Source organism: Bison bison, unplaced genomic scaffold (genome assembly GCF_000754665.1).
Source record: "Bison bison bison isolate TAMUID 2011002044 unplaced genomic scaffold, Bison_UMD1.0 scf7180017864040, whole genome shotgun sequence".
NCBI lineage: Eukaryota > Metazoa > Chordata > Mammalia > Artiodactyla > Bovidae > Bison > Bison bison.
This window is the reverse complement of record NW_011494612.1, coordinates 1,444,137-1,467,437: the sequence shown is the minus strand read 5'-3', so window position 1 is coordinate 1,467,437 and position 23,301 is coordinate 1,444,137. Positions and strand designations below refer to the sequence as shown.

Below are 23,301 nucleotides of genomic sequence, written 5' to 3'. Positions count from 1 at the left end.
AGCAGGGACTTTCATGGAGAAAACAAGAAATGTTTGTAGAATGAATGTATATCAAGAGCTCCTGAATGAAATGATTAATCTGGTAGCAGGATGAAGGATGTACCAGAGGTGGGTAGCCTAGAGACAGTGAAATTTGTTAAGAGTCCTTTACAATTGTTCAGCCTTAAGCTAGTGAGTGCTAAGCTAGAAGCTGTCATTGATTATTCAAAATAAAAAAGGAGGAATGAATATATAACATCACAGAGGCAGAATCTGAGGATTTTATTTGACTAAGGAAGAGAAAGACAAGCAGAAATTTGGAATTCTGGTCTATTAACCAATTTTGAGAATTTAGTGAGTCCTCCTGTGGAGGGAAGGTAGAAATTTTAGATTTTTGATATTAGCTGATGGAAACTATAATGGAACTGTCAGCTGTCAAGTGAGAACAACTCAACACTGGAAAAAGTCATGAATGAAGATAGATTTAAGAACCACATTTATAGAAGTGAACTGGAAATTCACTGGTGGTGAATATAAAACCTGCCGGGGTCTAGCCCCGGCTGATCCAGGGTATTCGAAGGAGAGACGGCATCCGCGACCTATTTATTTAAATATTTATCAAAGATATAAAGAGTAATAGAATGAGGATAGCTCAGTGAGGAAATTCAGTGGAGAAAAGTGGCTGAAATAAGGATAGCTCAGTAGGAAAATTCAGTGAAGAAAAGAGGCTGAATAAAATTCCAAAGCAGGGAATTTACGTCACCTATGAAGGCCGCAGGCGTCCTTCCGTTCTCCCGAAGGAGAGGAGACACTAAGGCCTCCCCGGTCAGATCTTAGAAGCCCAGGCAAAATTAGTAGGCTTGACGAGCTTCCCCGCCTCAGAGGAAAAATTCAGCCAGAAAGTGAAAGAAAGAACGACATGGGGAGACCAAGTTTCGGTGAACAAGGCCCACACTTTATTTTCCAAAGTAGTTTTTATACCTTAAGTTATGTATAGAGGATAATGGGGGAAGGGGTAGGTAGAGTCATGCAGTAAGCCAGGCTTTCTTCCTGCAAACTTATCATATGCAAAAGTTTAGGTGATTTGCACCATCTTCTGGCCTGGAGGCCTGTTAACATTTTAAGACCCTTTCTTCAGAAAACTTATTTTTCTCTAAAGGTGATTAGTCAGGCGCCACCCTCCAAAAGCATTAAAGTTGCATTCCTATAGGGCAAAGGTGTGGTGGGCTATAACAAGAAAAAGAATTAACTCAAGGGTCCAAGGTTACAAACATTGAGGCTACTACTTACATTTCTATACACCCATTATATCAATCAATACACTGCCAAGGACACAGTAGGTAAGGGATATGGAGATTTAGCAGCAAACATTGGCCCAACAAGTGAAAAACCCTTCACCAATACAATTTCTAATCAATCTTTTAACTACTCAAAGGAATCTGTGTTTAGACAGTTTAGAACATCTCCTGCCTCTTACAGTTGGGAGGCTCTGAGCAATCACATGTGGCCGGAAAAACCTATTCAGGCAGGCTAGAGGATTTCCAAAGGAGTTTGTAGGTTGAAACACTGTCACACCCAGGAATTATTAACTGGAGCTGTAAGCTAACTCTTTTTTCAGAGAGAGGTAGTGGGGGACAGCCCCCGTAAAGTCAGAGGTGTAGGTGAGAGCACAAAGCAGAAAGTAGGCAGACTCTGGTTTGGGGGTAGATGCTCGAGAATTTCCAGGGGGACTCCTGAGGCTCGATCCCGCCTTTGCGTATGCCGAGCCTCCTTCCTCATGGCCTTTGCCACGGGCGGAGTTCCTCACGCTGGCTCCTGGCAGTGATAGACTTCCAGTTGAGCTATTCCAGATCCTGAAAGATCATGCTGTGAAGGTGCTGCACTCAATATGCAATATGCTGGATCCCGGCAAAAACCCAATACAAAAATAATACAAAAACAATACAAAAACCAATACAAAAACAATACAAAAACCAATACAAAAATAATACAAAAACCAATACAAAAATTGATGGTTTACAAAACCCCTGCACAAGCCCTTTTGATCAGAGAGAGGGGAGTGGAGGAATGATGGTCAACAGTGTCCATATCGAAAGGTGAGAGAGAGAGAAGGAAGGGGGAACAGAGTACAAGGAGTGACAGGTCAGGGAACAGGAAGAGAAGCAGGGCATTTGGCAACAGAAGAGTTTCCAGAACAAACTCATCCATCAGAGGGTGAGGAGTTGGTAGGGCAATTGGAGACCTTTAGTGTGAGTGAAACAGAAGCAAGGTTTCAGGAAAGTGAAGACAGAATGTGGGTGGAGACACCAAGCCTGGGGTTACAAATGCCCCTTTGAAGTGAGTGTGGCTCTAGAAGTGGGGAGAGGCTTGCCAGGGCTGGTAGCCAGAGTTCAATCAAGAGGAAACAAGGTGGTCCTATAACTTGATGCCTCCAGTATGTAATTTTTAAGCTCCTCACCAGGCATCAGGCATTTCATTCTCTGTCCTTTCTGATCTGTCCTCAAATTCACCAGTAATGCCTCAGGATACTGACCTTTAAAAAAATTTTCTGTTGAAAACATCTCTGTCCTCCATCCCATTCCTTTGAAGCTGCATTTTCAAGTGTTCCACAAACAGTTCCTCAAGATGCCGTATGAGAAAGTACTCTGTGGTCAAGTAAGTCTGGAAAATGCCACAGGGAATATAAACATGTTAAATATCCTGGATGAACTGATGAAAAGAAACTTTAATGATTTTGTCTAAACTATCCAATATTATTTGTTCACAGACTACTCTTTTGTCTTGTTACTGCCATGAAATTCTTAGTGGTTCCATTTTGGAGACATTTTATTTTTAAGGTCTTGGTGGTGGATGATTAATCTGATAAATGCACACATGTTTGGTATTAATGATTGTGAAAGGAAGATTAACCTTCTGATACTCATAATTTACCAGGGAATTTAAGAGAGACTTCAAAAGGAAGTTCAGTGTTGGGATTTAGCATTATGGATGACAAGTAGGGATAAAGTTTTGGATAGCATCTTCTTTTTTTATTTTTTAAAAAATATTTATTTATTTGGCTGTGCCAGATCTTAGTTGCAGGATCTTCAATCTTTGTTGTGGCACATGGGATATTTTTTAGTTGAAGCAGGCAAATTCTTTAGTTGCAACATGTGGAATCTAGTTCACTGACCAGGAATGGAACCCAGGCCCTCTGCATTGGGAGTGTGGAGTCTTAACCACTGGACCACCATGGAGGTCCCCAGCATCATTTTTAGACTTCTCAAATCACGCTATTCAACTGTGGGATGGCTACTCCATATCTATATCACTTTTATTTCCACGGCTAAATGTTATATCCTTTTTTCACTAGGTCTATTACTGTGTTTCGACCTCAGAACTTCAATCAGTTTTCCATCCAGCCTGAAGAATGGAAGGGAGGAATTCAACACCATGATGATATATTATGTGCTGCATTTTCACCTCCACAAACTCTTGTTACAGGTTACTTGAATGTTCACTTGACAATCAGTGGTATAGTTTCCTTTGCCTCACTTTTAAAAAGCCTTTTCTCAACTACAAAATGAGCAGGTTTCTTAAAGAAGCTGTCCTTGTACTTTAAACTAAATCTGGTCCTTATTTCTAGGGCTGTACAACAGTGGTTACAAACACCAGCTCTGAAGCCTGGCTACCGGGCTTCAGATCCTGGTTCTACAACTTGCCACTACCTCATATTGAGCAAATTATTTTGACTCTAAAATACCATTTTCTCTGGTAAATAATAATTTACCAGCATGTTGGTTTATAGTGAGGATCACATAAGATAATCTGTGTATGGGTTTAATCCAGTGCTTACAATAATCCCGTTAGTAAATACTAGCTTTCATTTTCATTGTCCTTTTCTGAGGAGCAACCTCAGGGTTGTTGGGTACAAATCACATTTCTGAAGCACTCAGATGTTTCATAACAGGAACACCCTCTTGGCACAGTTTACTCTAAGTAATGTTGGTTAACGACTGGTCTCACAAAAAGTCTATAAATCCAAGCTCTTGACAGGATCCATGGGCATACTTTGATGTGGCATATTAAAGAGGATCAGAAATTGTTGAATTATTTCCAACCAAAGAAAACAATTTATAAAGACAGATTGCACCATGAAATTATAAAGTTCGTATTTTGACAGCCTGATTTGTTTTATAGGACCAAAAATGTCATTAATTAAGATGAATGAAAAATTACAGGAAAAGAATATACTTTTTATATCCAAGAACACTTGGATATCTACAAAGTGTTATCATATGAGGTTTTCTGCTTCATCTACACTTAGAATTTTGTTTTCAGAAGTTCCAGGAGGGCCAACTCTGCAGTTGAATTTGCTCTAAAGCTGCTGGAAGTCTACCCTGCAGCACGTACCATATACTGAAATGTGATTAAAACAATATCACTGTGTAGTTGATATTGAAGTGTCATAAAATACCATTGTAACTGGGGAATAAAGGATCTCTTCATTCACTTTCATTCCTTCAATCCTATGTGAACATGCTCGGTCAAACACTTTGCAAGTGAAGCATTTTAAAATGTTAAGAGAAGGTGGATGTTCCCATGAACAGCTAGCCCGTGGAAGCTTATCATCTTTGGCCGGTTTGTGAGTTACACAGGTTGCCTCTCTGCGACAATACAGAGTGCAATAGGCATTACTTGCTTCTCTTTTCAAATCCCAAGAAGGACACCATCAGTACATACCACTCAGCTCTTGTCTTTTGCTCTCCTCTTGCTGTTGGCCCTCTGCTCACTAGGGAGCTCTTCTCATGGGGCTGCTGAGAACAGTGGTCTGGGTATGCACTGCTCCTTCTAAAACCAGCTTGGTCAGACTTAGCCTCACTGTTTGGACTTTTCTGTGTTTTCTGCATGGAACAGTATGAAAAGACTTGTGTAGGGAAAGTTCTAGGATTGGAGAAAGCAATATTCAATAAAGAACATATAAAAAATAAACAAAACACACGCAACAAAAGAACAGATGTAGGAAACAAAACTTAGAAGGAAAATTCGTTTGCCCTCAATAATAAACCAATAATATAGTAGTTATTATTACTATTTCAGTATTTGTAATATTCTAGGCAGTAGGTGCTTTTCATTCTTCAGAGCATAAATTCATTTATCAGACAAAAACTTTATTAACCCATTTTTTAGGTGAGGAACTTGTGGCATCAAGTAAAGTTAAATAACTTGCCAAGGTTACACAGCTGGTAGGTGGTAGAACCAGGACTCAAACTGATGAAGTACAAAGCCTTTATTCTGAATGCTTTCTTACCACAAAATAAAAAAAGATATAACAATAATCTCTATCAAACTTACTGAATGGTATTTTGTGAAGTTTCCAATTTCTAAAGTTTAGTAAAAACAGTAGTAATTACTATTCATTCATGTCTCCAAATATACAGAGAAAACTTACAAAGTGCCAGATTCCATGTAAGTTATTATGATAATGATTTTTTCTAATTGTTGTTGCTCATATTTTCTATCTAACTTTCTGGTAATTTCTATTCTCTGTCTTGGCTCCTATAGGGAGTTATGATGGAGAAATTGTTCTGTGGAACAACAGCACAGAAAATGCTCACTATGTCCTTCACCCTGATTATCAGAGGCTGCTAAAATCAAAATCGGGTGAGTGCAAGTTTGAAACTAAAATAATGTGGCCTGGTTGTTTGTGCATGGGCCTGCTGCAGCTTGCTTCTGAATTATAGATGATTGGCTGTAAGCTCAAGGGATTAGTGATACCGTTGTCTTGTCAAAGTGACTAAAAAGAACCTTGAGATTTACTTGGCTTAGCAAATTCTCCATGGCTTGCTGTTCCTTTTCCTTATGCTACATCAGCGTTTCTGAATTACTGATGGTGGGGAACAGGACTCTCATTTTTATCTAGTTTATTTTTTGCCAATAAACCTCGCCAAATTGCCTTTGAGTGAACCTTGGGTACTCCTTGGTAGGAAAATGGGAACTCGTGTTCACTTGATAGGCTGCTCAGGCATAGTCTAGAGCTTGTATTAAATATTATGCCACCTGGAAATCTTAAATTATTTCTTGCTTTAGAAACCTGTGTGGAGCATTAGATGGAATTATATTGTATTTTATGGAAGTTTAGCAGAGCAGATGAATATTTTATGCTTAAGCAAAATGTCTTGACAATTGCCTCTCACATTTTATTTTAGTTTCCTTAGATACTAAAGGTTTTTCCTTAGACTAATTTATTTGGGTAATGAATATGTCACACCTCATGTCCCAGTGACGTTCTGTTGTATCAACTGGATAAACTCACAGAGACTGAATTAGATTAGGAAAGGACTGGTCATCAGATACGGTTTTGCGTGTGTGTGTGTGTGTGTGTGTGAAAACCTGAGGGAGTAATTTGTTAGGAGGAAGAAAACTAACAAGAAATTTGGAGTTTACTTGGCTGCAGGCATGAAACTCTGACTTGCTTTATGTTTTCAACACAAAGAACTCATCATTAGGGTTCATTTGAATCCTCCATGGAGAAAGTGGAATTCTGCCTCTTTGCCACACCGGCCCTCAGGGGAATAGTCTTGTTCTCACAGCAGACTTAATTGTGGCTGTGATTAAAAACACAGAGAGACAAATAGAAAAGAAAAGCAGATAATGTCAAATTTTTAAAAGACACAAGAAACATTGCTGTAGATTTCTGGCTTTGAATGTTTAAAGATACCTCTGTATACATTTTTCATAAGTATGTTCAGACTATTTATAGATTCTGAGATGAATATCCCCAGCTTTTATTAGTGTGACATGAAGATGGTATCATTAGATCATGGAAGTACCATTAAGGATATCCTTTTTAGGGTAACTCACTAACAAATAATATTGCTTAAAAATGATTTAAATACATAGTCATTATATCTCAAGTTCATTAAATTATTTACAAGCTTAATATTAATGATTAATAAGTTGAAAGTGGCATGATATTAGGATCACATTTGTCTTGAACATATCAGTATCTCTAAGATGTTATCAGGGACTACAAAATGAAGTCCCTATTAATTCATATCAAGAGAAAACACAGTAAACTTATATGCAGTATGAGAAACAAAAATGGGATCAAACAGTCTGTGAAGTTGAGGTTGAGGAAGTGAACTGCAGGGGGCTCCATGGATGTTGACTGGAAGCCCATTGTAAGACTTGCTGGAGTCATCAGAGATTGTGATGGGGGTGGCCTGTTGTTTTTCTTAAGTGTTTGAAGAGCAGATGCTTCTATTCATTAAGTCACCTGGCTTGTCTCCATCTCAGATACAGGGCCTCAAAAGCTTCTTGGTGCTGGGAGGAGCCCCTCTACCCACCCCACCTATGACCAGGCTACCCTGGGAGCCTGTTCCTTTGAGATGGACACTGAATGCAATCATGCTGTTATGAGGCTTTGCTTCCTTGAAGCAAGAAAAAACATCACAGAGACAGGTAAAATATATATTTATATTTTGAATATAGTCTGCTTTGATACATTGTAAAATGTTGGGACAGGGAACCATAAAGAAAGTTCAATCTAATTTGATCTAGGTCTTGTAGAGTTTGACTGCATCTAGCAAACAGTCAGGACCAGATTACAGAAGTCACAGGCCACGGCCAACAAGGTTAAGGCTCAGGAGGATGGGTCCAGGAGCAGAAGCTAGACCAGACTCTGCCAGAAATTTATACCATGTGGTATATGTCAGGATCAGAGAGACAAAAACTCTAGGCAACAATCAGAAATGAAGAAAAGCTATGACAAACCAGACAGCATATTAAAAAGCAGAGATGTTACTTTACTGACAAAGGTCTATATAGTCAAAACTATGGTTTTTCCATTAGTCATGTATAGATGTGAGAGTTGGACTATAAAGAGAGCTGAGTGCCAAAGAACTGATGCTTTTGAACTGTGGTATTGGAGAATACTCTTGAGAGTCTCTTGGACTGCAAGGAGATCAAACCAGTCCATCCTAAAGGAAATCAACCCTGACTATTCATTGGAAAGACTGATGTTGAAGCTGAAGCTCCAATACTTTGGCCACCTGATGCAAAGAACTGACTCCTTAGAAAAGACCCTGATCCTGGGAAAGATTAAAGGTGGGAGGAGAAGGGGATGACAGAGGATGAGATGGTTAGATGGCATCACTGACTCAATGGACATGATTGAGCAAACTCTGGGAGTTGGTGATGGACAGGGAAGCCTGGCGTGCTGCAGTCCATGGGACTGCAAAGAGTCAGACATGACTGAGTGACTAAACTGAACTGAAAACTAGCCATGGCATAGAGATTTGTTAGGTATAGGGCTCAGCATGGGCTTCCCTGGTGGCTGAGATGGTAAAGAATCCACCTGCAATTCAGGAGATCAGGGTTCGATCCCTAGGTTGAGAAGACCCCTGGAGAAGGGAATGGCTACTCACTCCATTATTCTTGCCTGGGAAATCCCATGGATAGAGAAGCCTGGTGGGCTCCAGTCCATAGGGTTGCAAAGGGTTGGACACGACTGAGCAACTAAGTACACAAGCACAGGGCACAGCATGAAATATGCTCCAAATGTATGAGCCAAAGCCTACATGGGGTACAAGAGTTGCATCTGAGATGAACACACTGGCACATGTTATCAACATGGGCTAGGAGAAAATAGTGAGAAACTCGGAGATTGGAAACTATAGTGAAATTTGAAATGGCTGCTGCTAATTGCTGATCCCAGGTCATGAGAACTGCCTGCTTTTTGTCTTAATATTTTTGGTGGGGGTTAGTAGGTAATGCTTTGGGTGTCTATACCAACTGTGCATTCTTTTCAGAATAAGTCTGGTTAGAGCTGCTTCTAAGATACATGCTAACATATGATTTACCACAGTTATTTGATATTATAATAGATGAAATAACTATTTGCTTAATTTCCTTTTTGTCTTCAGTGGTGATGTAAACATGGTATTGATGCAGCCTGCATCTTCCCAAAATAAAAATCTGCTTCTGAAAGCAATGCATATACTTTTCTTCTGAAAAAATAATTGTTTAATTTTAGAAGTATTTTTCCTTAATGTTAGAAATCTAGATCTATATGTATTATATGATTGAAAAAAGAAATAAACATATCTGAACCCTGTTTTCCATATTGACTTTCTCATATTCAATTTGAAGATAGAAAATCTGCATGATTTTCATGTAAAATTTTTTTGCATTAAAAATCAATAAAGGTGTATACCCTTATAGAGTTCTAGAATCATTGTGGAAAATTTAGAATAGACCTTGAAATGGTTAGAGTCTAAAACTTTCTATTTTCCAGAATGCATCTACACTCACAAAATGAACTGTTATCCTGAAATTGCTCTCATTTCCTCAACACTAATTCTTCTTAATGTTATCAGTATTCCCAAATTGTTTCCACTGAAGCGGCTACATACCATTATTTCTACCTTAAACAGATATCATTGTTAATAGGCAGCTCATTTGTGAAGCAAATTGGAAGTCATCTACAGATTTATCAAATAATAATAGGAACTTTGCCACAGAAGAATAATTTAGGTAAAGTACTTCTACATGCGTATAAAAATGGAAAATGAAAAGGTTAGTTCTAGGCCTATGAACCAAAAAAGTGTTCCATAAGGACTTGCAATGAATTCTTGATGAAAGATTAAAAAGCAAGCTCATAAGTAGATTTCTAAGCATATGGCTGCATAGAGAAACCCATAGCTGTGCTACTGTAACTATACATATATGCACAGCCAGCTCTGTGCATGAGGAATTTTGCTACTTTGGTATATGTGTCCAATGGGTAGTTAAGAAAGATGGGTTTTCTGTAATTGGAATATTATCATAATGTTGAAATTAATATTTTGTAAGTTTGTCTGAAGTAACAGATCAATTTTATCAAAATTTTGAAACCCAAATAATATCAAAATAATGAATGAAGGAGTGGTAACTAGATTTTATAGAACATCTTACGTATCCTACCTCACTTAATACTCAGCACAAACCAGTGAAGCTTTCATTGGGCTTTTCCCAGTGTATATTTGAGAGAATCAGAGTGCTGGGAATTGATCTCAGGGCTACTCCCCTGTCCAACATCCATATGCTTTCAACAAGGAAACTGAGGAGAAAGTTGTTTCTTGTGTTTGTAGTTTCCTAATTAGGTGTTCTCATATATTAGGGGGAGCCAACCTGGTATCATGTGGAGGATCTGGGTATGTCAGATTCTGGGATACATTTAAGAAGCAACTTTTGGCTGAATTTTTGGCTCATAGTGGAGTTGGTTCTATTATTATGTCTACTGATAAATCAAATCGATACCTCGCCACAGGAGATCTGGAGGGCTGGTTAAAAATCTGGAATATAGAGGTATGTTGAAAAAATTTTCACATTATCATTATAATTTTTGATTGTCTTTTGTTTCAGATAATTATGAATCAGGTCTTGTCTGTTTCTAGATAAAGGAAGAAACATTCAGTAGTCTAAAGAAAACTTATGTATTGATCAGAGACTTCTTTAATTTATGGAGAAAAACAGATTTTTCTCAATATTGAAAATCCTCTATTAATATAGTCAGGTCAGTCTCCCAATTTAGGAATGCAGTATTGTTAGTACGGTTCTACAGCATTGTTTGAGAATAAATAGTTAAGATACGCCTCATTTTAAATGAGATAGTAAACATGATCTAAGTAGTGTACTGGCCTTTTATCTAACATTGTTGTCATCTGAATTTGGGATTTTTTGTGTCACTGATCACCTGCTCAATTTTCTAATAATACTGTAAAATTGTATAATATGTGACTACCTATACATGATAAAGTTCATCCACTTTATCTAATAGCTGACTTTACTGCTTATATTTTTCCATCCTTCCATTCCCCGTCCTTCCTTTCTGTCTACTTCTCAAGTTAGTCAAATCAGTTAGAAACATTTTCTTGAATGTGAATACCATTTTTCTAACCTCTGTTATCATGAGCTCTTCTTTTGCATTTGTATCACAGATTGCTATTCCCAAATGTACCTTTGTTCAATTTCTGTATCAGACTTTTTTTTAAAAAGTGGTATATCACTGTAGTCATTTCATATTTGGACATTTTAGAATTCTGGCATGTCTTTTCATTCAGGAGTACTGTCTTAATTCCAGCAAGAACAAACTCACACAGGCCCCAGCTCTGATAAGATCCGTCCGGCCTCACGAAGACTGGATAAGCTCCTTAGAGATGTGTGAGGCGGGCGGCCGCTCGCTGGTTCTCTCTGCCTCTGCAGACTGCAGCATTTGTGCGACTGATGTCTGTGGTGTTCCTGTCCAGATCTTTGGTCAGGTAGAAATATTGCTTCTTTACTATTCTAATATTTACTTGACATTTAGTATGAACTTGGCTTGGTTTCCATTTGAATCCCATCATCTAGTAAAGTTCATTAGTCATGAAAGAACTGACTTCCATTTCTGCAACTATAGCTCCAGGCATCCCTTATTAACCATGGCAGTTCCATCAAGTAGAGGACACTGGAGACATGGAAAGATGGGGGACCTAAGCAGCTTAAAATATGTAAGGGTTTCTGAGCAAAATTTCTCCTCCAAAATAAGTGGATCTCTTCAGTTTCAAAATTCAGTAGAAATACAGTGTGGATAATTGTACTGCATTATTATAAAATAGATGACTGTGACAGTCTGATAATAATCAGGCAGTAATCAAATACAGAAATTAAAAAAAAACAAAACCAAATCTTTTGTGTTCATTGTCTGATTTATTCCTGCCAAAATTGCATTCATTAATGTTTTCTGAGTTTTTCCTGTTCTAAGGTCTCTAAGGGCGTGCTGTGTTGCTTTAGTTGTGTCTGACTCTTTGTGACTCCATGGACTGTAGCCCGCCAGTCTCCTCTGTCCGTGGAATTCTCCAGGCAAAAATACTGGAGTGGGTTGCCATGCTCTGCTCCAGGGGATCTTCTTGACCCAGGGATTGAACCCTCATCTCTTACGTCTCCTGCATTGGCAGGCGGGTGCTCTACCACTACTGCCACGTGGAAGCCCTACGTGAATTATTTCATGTAATCTTTGTAACTGCCTGTCCTAGGGAGGAATGCTCATTGCTCCCATTTTACATATGAGGTAACAGAGGCACAGAGAGTTTAAATCAATTGCTGAGGTCACAGACACTAATACATGGTATAGTTTGGCTTTGAATTCAAGCTGTCATTTCACAGCTCATGTTTTTAACTTCTTCCTCCCGTGAAACTAAGCTCTGATTTATATGAGCCTACCAAAAAATGGAACCAGAGGTCTTGGAAGAAAGAAAATATTTATTGTCTCACATTTCTTTTTTCCATTTGTTTTCAGGGGAACTCGGTTCCTAGTCCCTTTTGTTTGGGCGACAATGTAGCAGTTTGTTGTATTTCAACCAGTACTGTTCAGACATGGTGGTATGAGCTCACCCTGGAACTTCAGCTTCTGTCTGGCTGGTTGACTTAGTCCTAGTCAGCAGCCTTGGATGCCGCTCTCATGCCCTGAGTATGGCGGTTCCCTTCATGCTGGGAGACAAAGTCTGTTGTTCCTTTTGTGGAGTCAGCTTGAGGATGTCAAGCTGTGCTGCCCCAGTTCTGTACAGCCCCTGAAGACATGGAGGGTGGTGGTAAATCAGAAAATGATGGTAAATTGGTGGGTGGATTGGCTGGGAAATGTGGGAGTTGCCACGTGACAGCCAAGAGCTGTATAGCCTTTTCTGCTCTGTAAATAAGGCAAGTGCTAGACTTTTCTTAGCAAAAAGAGTGTGTGAGTGGGAACGCAAATGGGTGAGTGGGCAGTTCTGGTGAGAGAGACAGCGTGGGGTATGGCTGGCATTCTGAACATGAAAGGAGTTGAAAAGCTGTCTGGCAGCTCTAGAAGTTACTGCAATCCTGACATTGCTACAAGGCCATGCCACACGGGCTCTGGTAAAAGGAGGTGCAAAGAAACAAATAGTCATCTGGCAGGTGGTGTCTGGAGTATAAGTACCTTTTGTGTGTGTGTGTGTGTTAGATGCTCAGTTTTTTCTGACTCTCTGGACCCCATGGACCTTACATGATGCTAAAGCAAGAAATAGGACTGTTCTAGGTATGGGTGCCACAAATACTGTGTCCAGAAAGCACAATCTTTGTGGAAGTTTTAGGATTAAGAAATATATGCTAGTAAAACTGTTCATTTGTATGCCTTTGGTCGTTTTCCTTAGTTGTTTTGTAAAGTCTTTTGTATTTCGAAGGACTTTAGCCTCAAAAAGCCTCCGTGAAAATAGTTTGGTTTTATCCCTTCTGTTCAAGATAGGAAAAGAGCCACTAGAGCCTGGGTAGTTTTAGAAAGTAAAGGCTGGCAAAGCAGAGGACAGCTGGCTTTTCTAGTCCCTTCTGCCTGAGCTTTAATTTTTTTTTTTTTTTTTGAGAGCTCACTTTTATTAAGCTCTTGGATATGGTGCTGCTAGTTTCAAGGGCCAGAGGAGGCAGTGGGAGGGGAGGGACATAAAAAGGAGGGGAGGGAGAAAAAGGAAATTAGTAGATAACTGGAAAAAAGCAACAGTGAATGTTCTTCTCATGGTTTGAGCAGAGGCATGATTTCACACAAAGATATGGTAGGCAGATGGAAATACTTAGAGAAGAAGAGACTCCATTTGTAAATATGACTAGGGTCAGAACAATTTTTTCCTGATCCACCTTGATTTGTATAGCATAGTGACCTTTGATCTATATTTGAATGTTGCATTTGTCTTTTAGTTGAATTAATTTTGGTCTAGTAGTTATAAAAACAAAAGGAAAGGCAATCATGTATTTTAATTTCCTTCATTAAGGCTTCATCTTCCGATTGCATTCAATTTGATTAACGTATTCAAAATTTCATGTAATTGTAGTTCAGGATATTTCATAAAAGAAGTTTTTTTTTCCTTAACAACTGTGAATCAGTTTTACAACATGGCTATTCATCTGAGGTTGGTTTTCAAGTCAGATTTTTAAACGTAAGTAGCGCGCTATGTCTATTTCTAGAGTTGGAGAGATGGAGTGGGGATGTTTATCTGTGGAGATACATTTATCCCAGGAAACTGTCAGACGATTGTGGTATAAAAAGAAGTGAGATGGTTCGTGTGCTTCTTCAGTGTCCATCACAGCACTGACCACTGTTGTGCTCTACAGAACTTGTGTTCTGGTGCCCGCTCCTCAGCTGATGCTTCTGATACTCAGTGACTTTGATTGAGCTTATTTACCCAGTGTTTAAAATTTAAGTTTCCCATGTTTGAACATGAGTTTTCATATAAGATCCGTATTTCTTACTTCTCTCGGAAAAGAACATATGTCATTCCCTGAGAGTTGCTATGGCTCCCTTAATGGAAAATGGGCTTACTCTAAGTCAGTGTAGTCCCATCTTTCTTTCCCTTTTGTTTATGAACACTGAGGCTGAATTTAATTTACTATTTATCATCCTATATGAGACCTGATCATTCATTGACACTATATTCCTGGGCCCTGGAGGCATTCTACTCTGTAAATCCTTCTGACAAAGGTTGATAAGTTGCAGGTGAGATATGCTGGGGATCCCTAATGTTCTCTCATCATACAGGCTGTGTTCCCTGAGGCATTCCTGTGGATGCAGTGTGAACTGGTAGAAGACAAATTATAACTTCAGAAAATTTCTGTTTGCTTCTTATGATGCATCCCTTTCTAATGTTATTAAACTTACATGTGTATGGTCCATCTCCCTTTTAAGACTATAAGCTCCTTGAGAACAAGAGCCATATCTCCTTCATTTTTGATGTCCTGAGGATTTCAATAAAGAATCTAGCACATTTAGTCACTTCACTCCTGTCCCAGTCTTTGCTACCCCATAGACTTTAGTCCACCAGTCTCCTCTGTCCATGGGATTCTCTAGGCAAGAAGATGAGTGGTTGCTATGACTTCCTCCAGAGGATCTTTCCGACCCAGGGATCAAACCTGCATCTCTTATGTCTCCTGTATTAGTAGGCAGGTTCTTTACCATTAGCTCCAAGTGGGAAGCCCAAATGTTCAACGAAAGTACAGTTTATAAAAATAAATCTCTCTCTCTCTCTCTCTTTTTTTTTTTTTTTTTTAGGGAAAGCATTGGCAACTTGAAAACTGTTCTTCTGTTCCTAAAAGAGACACTAATTTAATGGGAAATAAGATTCAAGAGAAAAGCATAAAGGAAATTCGTTTATTTTCTAAGGAGGAATCATGTTTAGACCCATCAAAACATTCGCTACTTGATAAGAAAACATACAGGTTAGTACATCTTACCTGTAAAGGGTAAAATTGGCCCCCAGTTCCTTCTATGCTCTGTGGAATGTCTAATAACTACCTCAAGATTTCGCTCACATTGTGATCATTGGTAGATGTGTGTGTGTGTGTGGCAGGGGGAGAGCTTATATTCTCAGGCTGATATCTGATTCTTACTTCTTGTCTCTTTGTAATGATTGATTTCTATCCTGTCTTCTAGTCTTCTGTGTCTATTCCATCATCAACCTAATTTTGGAAATTAACCCTTTTCTTCAAAAGCAATATATGTGTGTATGTGTGTATGTACGTGTCTGTCTAGCTAGCTACCTCTCTTAGAATGTATGTCAGATTTTACTTCTGGTTTTGGTAAGGCACACAGAGATTTGTGGGCTTCCCAGGTGTTCCAGTGGTAAAGAATCTGGCTTTCAACGCAAGAGCTGCAGGAGACGAAGGTTCAATCCCTAGGTCGGGAAGATCCCTGGAGTAGAAAATGGCAACCCAGTCCAGTATGCTTGTCTAGAGAATCCCATGGACACAGGAGCCTAGCAGGCTACAGTCTATAGATTCACAAAAAGCTGGACATGACTGAGCATGCCTGCATTCACAGAGGTTTATGTGACAGAAGTTCAAAGAGCTTAACTTTGAATGTTGAACATTACTCTCATTCTTTGACTTCTAGTCTTTCCTTCCTGTTGTTCAGCCATTTCATCTCTTCTGCCACTCAGATGGATCCCATTCTTACATTCCTCTAACTCTCTAACGCCAGGCAGTTTTAATTTTTTTTTTTTTGGTTTGTTTGTTTTCTATATTCTTCATAACTCATGGTCTTGTAATTTCATCTTTTGTATTAAACATTTTTTTTAGAAAACAATTTTATTCATTGTATTTTCTTTGATACAGTTGGCATTTCTATTACCATATGCCTATATTACTTTTTTAAGCTCTACAGAAAAATTGCATAGAAAGTAGAGAGTTCATACGTACTCTGCCCTCAGCCCATACAGTGTCTAATGTTAGTGTGGTACATTTGTTGCAATCCATGAACCAATATTGATACTTTATTATTAACTAAAGTCCATAGTTTACATTTAGAGGGTAAAGTTGAGCATTCTCTGATGACACTACCCAGAGACCTCTGCCTTGCACTTTTCTAAATTAATGCACTCTTTGACTAAACTCTTGGGGCTCAGACCCGCCAGTTGGGGTTTTTCTGTTCCAGTCTCCTCAAACTGGCAGCCTTGCCTCTTGCATAACTTCCCTTGGGTTAACTTCTGCTTGGCCAATAGGAAACCCACACATCCTTGCCACCCCAGCTACTCGACAGTCACTCCTTCTCCTCCTGCTCGCTGGGGCAGTTTCAGTCATAGTAGACTTTTTCAGATATTAATTCACTGGTTCACTGTGTCCCTCTAAGGGTTATCCTGGGCAGCATATGTTTAGCTTTTTGCGTGGCTTATGTGAATGGAAGCTAAAACTGAGAGGAAGAGTCCTTCCTCTTCCATGAGGGTGGGACTCAGTCCTTACCTGTGACTCTCTCCAGTGCAAATCTCTCTCAGAATTTCTGCATCCTTAGTCTTTTTTTGTCCTAGAGTGGTGGTTGATCTGAGCATCACAAGATCAGTTTTGGAGCCACCTTCTTGACAAAGGGAGCAAGCACAAGGAATTATCTAGCACCTCAGTTTGAAATGTGGGAATGCTGTCTACCTCCTAATTAATTAATTATTTTGCTTTCAGACTTTTTGGACCTCTGTTGATAAGGAGGTAGAGGAAAAAAAATTCCCTTTTAAACATCCTGTTACACTAAATTACCCTTTGGTATTTGTTCTTCCATTTCCTTGAATTATGGCTTGCTAATGTCAAGTGGCATTTTGCTTTCAGGCAGAAGAATCTTTCAGTTTAGAAATATAGCATGACTGATCCTGTACAAGAATAGAACACTGAGAATGGAAAACTTGGGGTATGGTAAAATGCCCCCACCCAGCCGCCCAACTTAATCAGGAAATAAAGTTACCCCAGGATAACACCGATTGATCATTATTTCTCTTTCTGTGACACTTCCAGAAGACTGAATCCAAATGTCCACAGATTCTTATTTATTTCAGCCAAATACTAATTTCCCATTGCTTATGACAATCTCAGTCATTTAACTTTAATCAACCTTTCCTTAGAGTTCAAAATTGGCCTCTTGAACTCTTTACTTCTTTTTGGACTTCTGTCTCATCTTATTTCCTTTCCTGTTGTCCCATGACACTTGTCTTCTGAAAATTAGTGCTTAAATTCACAGATTTCTCTTAAAACTAGAGCTTTGCATCTGCTAGATTAGATAAGACTACAGCAGAGTGATCTTCTTACCTTTGTTATATATTTCTGTGGGCCTTGGGAGAGGTTTCTGGCAGTAAAAATCGAAGTTATCCCTGTTTACTGCATCTTTTCAAGTGACAATATACCCCAAAATATCTGTGGTCTTTAAAATTTCTGCCTTTAATTCAAATGGGTAGTTGGCATAATTTTAAAAATTTGTAGTAAAGAGATAGTACAGAATAAAGTAATTTTGAAATTTTTGAACTAATGGGAAGAAAAAAATTAAAAACATATCCTTAGAATTGACTTGGCAGGTACAGCCCTGACTTCTCCCAGAAATATGTTCATGAATCCTATGGAGAAAACCTAAAAATGCAATACAGCTGTCAGATGTAAAGTATCTTTTGTGCTCTTCATCCAGTATTGAAGAGATTATAGATTACCGTTTACCTAAGAAAATATTATTCTGAAGAATGTGCCCTATTCCTAATCAGATCAGGAAATCCAAGGAGAAATCATGCCAGTTCTCATCTATATGCAAAAGTATGAATGAAAAGTAAATACATGAAAGAATTTAGAGAGACTAAAAGGGGAAAAGCACATTTGGTGAATGTATGCAGGTGGGGAAATGTTTAAATGGAGAGGGAGGAAAAATAAGAAAGATAGAGATACAAAAAGAAAAAGCCGTTCAGGATGGGGAACACGTGTATACCTGTGGCGGATTCATTTTGATATTTGGCAAAACTAATACAATTATGTAAAGTTAAAAAAAAAAAAAGCCAATAGGAAATAGAAGAAGCAGGAATAATGAAGGAAAAAATTAAATCATGTAAAGCCATGTTCTCACCTTAACTCCTAAGAGTCTCTTTCCAGGATAAAATCTTTGCATTTATTATGTTCTGTCTTATACATAAACATCAGGTTTCCATAGACTTAACATATTTTATGATATAATGTGTGAGAAGAAGGTAGGTGGTAAAACGTCATCTTCAATTTAAACCTGAGGAGATGAATGAAGATGAATATGGAGTTTAACAGAGAATAGGAAGTTTTAATGCTTAGTTAACAATTGACCCAAAGAAATAGATTTTTCCCTTCTATAGTTTCTACAAATGTCATATTACCATCAGAAAATGGGAAAAAAATAAAATGACTAAAAAGATAAAATAGAGAAAGAAAACCGCAGTGTACATGCATTTTTCTTAATGTATAGCAATATTTGGTTTCTGGACTCACACAAAAGTATTCTAATCTAGATAAATTACAGATAAAATGAATAATTTAGGCAATATAGCCTTAGAATATTTCTTTATTATGAAAATAATACATGTCCATTAGGATAAAAATTGGACATACAAATAAGCAAGACGAAAAAGATGAAAAGAAATCATTAACAGCAAAACCACCGCTAACACTTAGGCATTTCACTCTTCAGGTCTTGTTCCGAGCATGCTAATGCAGCTAAACAAATATGCATTTTATAAAAGTGAGGATGTAGTACACATAGTTTGTAACCTGTTTTACAACTTAAAAAACATACAGGTAGTACATTTCCATGTTATTTAATATGAGTGTCCCCAGATGTCAATATTCACGACAACTCCTTAGGAATTATCATGTAGCTTTCTAAACATTCTCTTCTTTTAAATATTTAAACTGTTTACAAGTTTTAACTGGGAACATTTCTTTAAATACCTTCATGCATACGTGTTGGAATACCTGACCACATTCATCATTAGAATAAATTATTTGAAACGGAGGTGTTGAGTCAAAGTTTTAAAGGTCTCTGAGTCTTGCTAAATTGCTGTCCCAATGATGTGTGGGCTCTACCACCAGCAGGAAAGGGAAATGACTGTGTCTGAACGAACACTGCATGTTGTCATTGTCTTAAAATTGTTGCTCTGATAGACTGTCAGTGTTTTAAGTTGGACTTTTAAATTATTTGTGAGAATAAACATTTTCACATGTTTATTAATCTTTAATAATTCAGTAACAAACTTGAAAGAGGTATCTGATGTCTGGTAGACTAATTCCCAATCCAGCCGTAAGAGAAGCATATTCCAGCCGTATCTTGAATAAATCCCATAGGCTACACTCACCATTGTACAGATAGACTTCTCTGTTATTGAACCACTCTTCATTATAGAATGACTCTATTGGTAAGTCAGACCTATCCATCTGAACACACTCTAATCCATCTTTATTCTTATGCTAGGGAAACAAAGAGCACTCTGTCTTTGGAGTGCTCCAGAGCACTCCGTCTGCTATGATCTGACACACTTTTCTTTGGCTACCATTAAAAAAATATTTATGGTGAAAGGATTATTTATTAGAAGCCAGGGTAAAAGAATTAGTTGAGAAATGAAATGTAGATTTCCATTAATTTCTCAGTAAATTTGTATAAAACAGAAGGCACACTTACCGATTCTTAAACATATGAGATGATTAGGTTCTAGAGTCCATATTATTATTAGAAGGGAATTTATATTTAGTATTATTTATATGATGTTGATTTTCTAATTATTCTGCCAGTAGAGCTTATGTGATAAAATAGGAGTAATTGTAAATGTAAAAATTTTTAATATAAGATTAAAAAAAAGAATATTAGAACTGACTGCATATACATGTGCTTAGTGTATGACTCTGTGTGACTTTATGGACTGTAGCCCACCAGACTCCTCTGTCCATGAGATTTTCCATGCAAGAATACCAGAGTGGGTTGCCATGCCCTCCTCCAGGGTATGTTCCCAATCCAGGTATCAAATTCTCATCTCTTGCATTGGCAGGCAGGTTCTTTACTGGTGAGTCATTGGAGAAGCCCCAGAATTGGCTTTTGGGAATATTGGAACACCTAATTTGAGTGGTAAATATTGTATTATTCTGTCCTAAAGTGATAGTAGTCAATACTTACTGAGCTCTTACCATATTCTAAGCATTCTTCTAAGGTTTTTATGGTTTAGCTCATTTAATTGTCACTATAATCCTTGGTCATGTATGGACATGAGAGCTGGAGCCTAAAGAAAGCTGAGCTCTGAAGAATTGATGTTTTTGAACTGTGGTGTTGGAGAAGACTCTTGAGAGTCTCTTGGACTGCAAGGAGATCCAACCAGTCAATCCTAAAGGAAATCAATCCTGAATATTCATTGGGAGTACTGATGCTGAAGCTGAAGCTCCAGTACTTTGGCCACCTGATGCTAAGAGCTGACTCATTGGAAAAGACCCTGATGCTGGGAAAGCTTGAAGGCAGGAGGAGAAGAGGACACAAGAGGATGATATCGTTAGATGGCATCACCGACTCGATGGACATGAGTTTGAGCAAGCTCTGGGAGTTGGTGACACGGAGGGAAGCCTGGTGTGCTGCAGTCCATGGGGTTGCAAAGAGTCGGACATGACTGAGCAACTAACTGAACAGAACTCAACTGATAATCCTTGGTGGTATCCACAGTTGTAATCTCCATTTCATGACTAGGAAAGCAAGACAGAAAAAAGTTAAGTGACTTACACAACCTATAAGAGGTGAGCCAGGGACCCTAAAGCAGGCTCCAGAGTCAATACGCTTTGCTGCTGCTCTATTCTGCCTGTGCAACAATCAACATGTGGCAGTATTGAAATTTTGTTGGTCTCTGAGTCAAGTGATCAAACGTTTTGTTAAGCATCTGCTATGGGTAAGCAACTCCTCGAGGCACCTTCACTTCCTTTAATGCCCAATAGGGCACTTGGGAACTTGACAGTCATCATTCCTCCCTTGTACATCCAGCACTGAGAGACGGGAAATATGGTCTTCCCTTCTCATAGAATTGATGGCAAGGATGCCATAGTCCATAGTAGGCCCCCATCTTGCATCACCCCATAAGACATTTTTGCAAAAGTTTTAAACTCTATCTATGCTCTGTATTAGCTTCCCAGGTAGACAATCCACAAGCTAGTGATAAAGAACAAACACCCCCCGCCCCAGCCTGCCCCAGCCAATGCAGTAGATCCAAGAGATGTGGGTTCAATTCCTGGTTCAGGACGATCCCCTGGAGAAGGAAATGGCAACCCACTCCAGTATTCTTGCCTGGAGAAACCCATGGATAGATAAGCCTGGCAGGTTACAGTCCATAGAGTTGTAAAGAGTTGAACACGACTGAAGAGACTTAGCGCATGCACACATTTTCTTTATTTCGCTTCTGGGGTGGCATAGTGGTAGAGAATTTGCCTACCAATGCAGGTGAGGTGAGTTCAAACCCTGGGTCACGAAGATCCCCTGGAGGAGGAAATGGAAACCCATTCCAATATTCTTGCCTGGAGAATTCCATGGACAGAGGAGCTTATAGCCCTGACAGGCTACAATCCATAGGGTTGCAAAGAGTCAGACATGACTGAGCATGCACACATGCATGCTGTTTATTACATCCTTTAGTTTCTTTGTATTTGTCCACCAGGAATACTGGAAACTTGGGAGTATTCACCTCTTTCCAGTTCCCTGTACATTTTCATAGTCACCGTTTTCCCAGGAGTCAAATGTCTTTGGAAATGAAGCAATAGATTGGCCTTTGTGGTTTGGGGAAAAATTTCCATCTACCCTCAGTCTTTTGGATGGCAAAGATTTCCTTTAAAAAAGTTATAATTCTAAATAATTTATGTAGATACTCCCCCCAGTCAAGGAGGTAGAACTTAACTTTCCTCTTCATCTGCCTTCAGGGAGTATTGTGTAGACATTTAGGGAAAAAGTAACTTTGCTGAGACCTGGCAAGCAACCTTGGCCAGTTGATAAAGTTTACATCAAACAGTGGTAAGTCAGGTCAATAGCAGGTGCCCTTGATAAATTGTGGGCTTCCCCGTGGCTTAGTTGGTAAAGAATCTGCCTGCAATGTGGGAGACCTGTGGTTCAATCCCTGGGTTGGGAAGATCCCTTGGAGAAGGGAAAGGCTGCTCACTCCAGTATTCTGGCCTGGAGAATTCCATGGACTGAATAGTCCATGGGGTCAAAAAGAGTCTGACATGACTGAGCGACTTTCACTTTCACTTTGATAAGTGGTAATGAACATAACACTTCACCTCTCTTATCTTTCTTCCAACAACTCATAATCCCCATCTAAGCATTAGAAAAGCATCAGTTCAGTTCAGTTCAGTGGCTCAGTTGTGTCCGACTCTTTGCGACCCCATGAATTGCAGCTCGCCAGGCCTCCCTGTCGATCACCAACTCCCGGAGTTCACTCAGATTCACGTCCATCAAGTCAGTGATGCCATCCAGCCATCTCCTCTGTCATCCCCTTCTCCTCCTGCCCCCAATCCCTCCCAGCATCAGAGTCTTTTCCAATGAGTCAACTCTTCCCATGAGCTGGCCAAAGTACTGGAGTTTCAGCTTTAGCATCATTCCTTCCAAAGAAATCCCAGGGCTGATCTCCTTCAGAATGGACTGGTTGGATCTCCTTGCAGTCCAAGGGACTCTCAAGAGTCTTCTCCAACACCACAGTTCAAAAGCATCAATTCTTTGGTGCTCAGCCTTCTTCACAGTCCAACTCTCACATCCATACATGACCACAGGAAAAACCACAGCCTTGACTAGATGGACCTTTGTTGGCAAAATAATGTTTCTGCTTTTGAATATGCTATCTAGGTGGACATAACTTTCCTTCCAAGGAGTAAGCGTCTTTTACTTTCATGGCTGCAGTCACCATCTGCAGTGATTTTGGAGCCCAAAAAAATAAAGTCTGACACTGTTTCCACTATTTTCCCATCTACTCCCCATGAAGTGATGGGACCAGATGCCATGATCTTTGTTTTCTGAATGTTGAGCTTTAAGCCAACTTTTTCACTCTCCACTTT

General features: G+C 39.1%; 1 protein-coding gene across 1 annotated transcript in view; it reads left to right on the top strand.

The window, feature by feature from the left end:
* Positions 1-23,301, top strand: part of WDR49 (WD repeat domain 49) — a gene marked incomplete at its 3' end in the record, with an annotated part of 164,645 nt that overhangs the window by 111,787 nt on the left and 29,557 nt on the right. The window contains exons 10-15 of the mRNA XM_010835277.1: positions 3,332-3,462; positions 5,524-5,622; positions 7,258-7,422; positions 10,121-10,308; positions 11,064-11,261; positions 15,029-15,195. Coding sequence (XP_010833579.1) covers positions 3,332-3,462; positions 5,524-5,622; positions 7,258-7,422; positions 10,121-10,308; positions 11,064-11,261; positions 15,029-15,195 — 948 coding nt within the window. The remainder of the gene's footprint in view (positions 1-3,331; positions 3,463-5,523; positions 5,623-7,257; positions 7,423-10,120; positions 10,309-11,063; positions 11,262-15,028; positions 15,196-23,301) is intronic.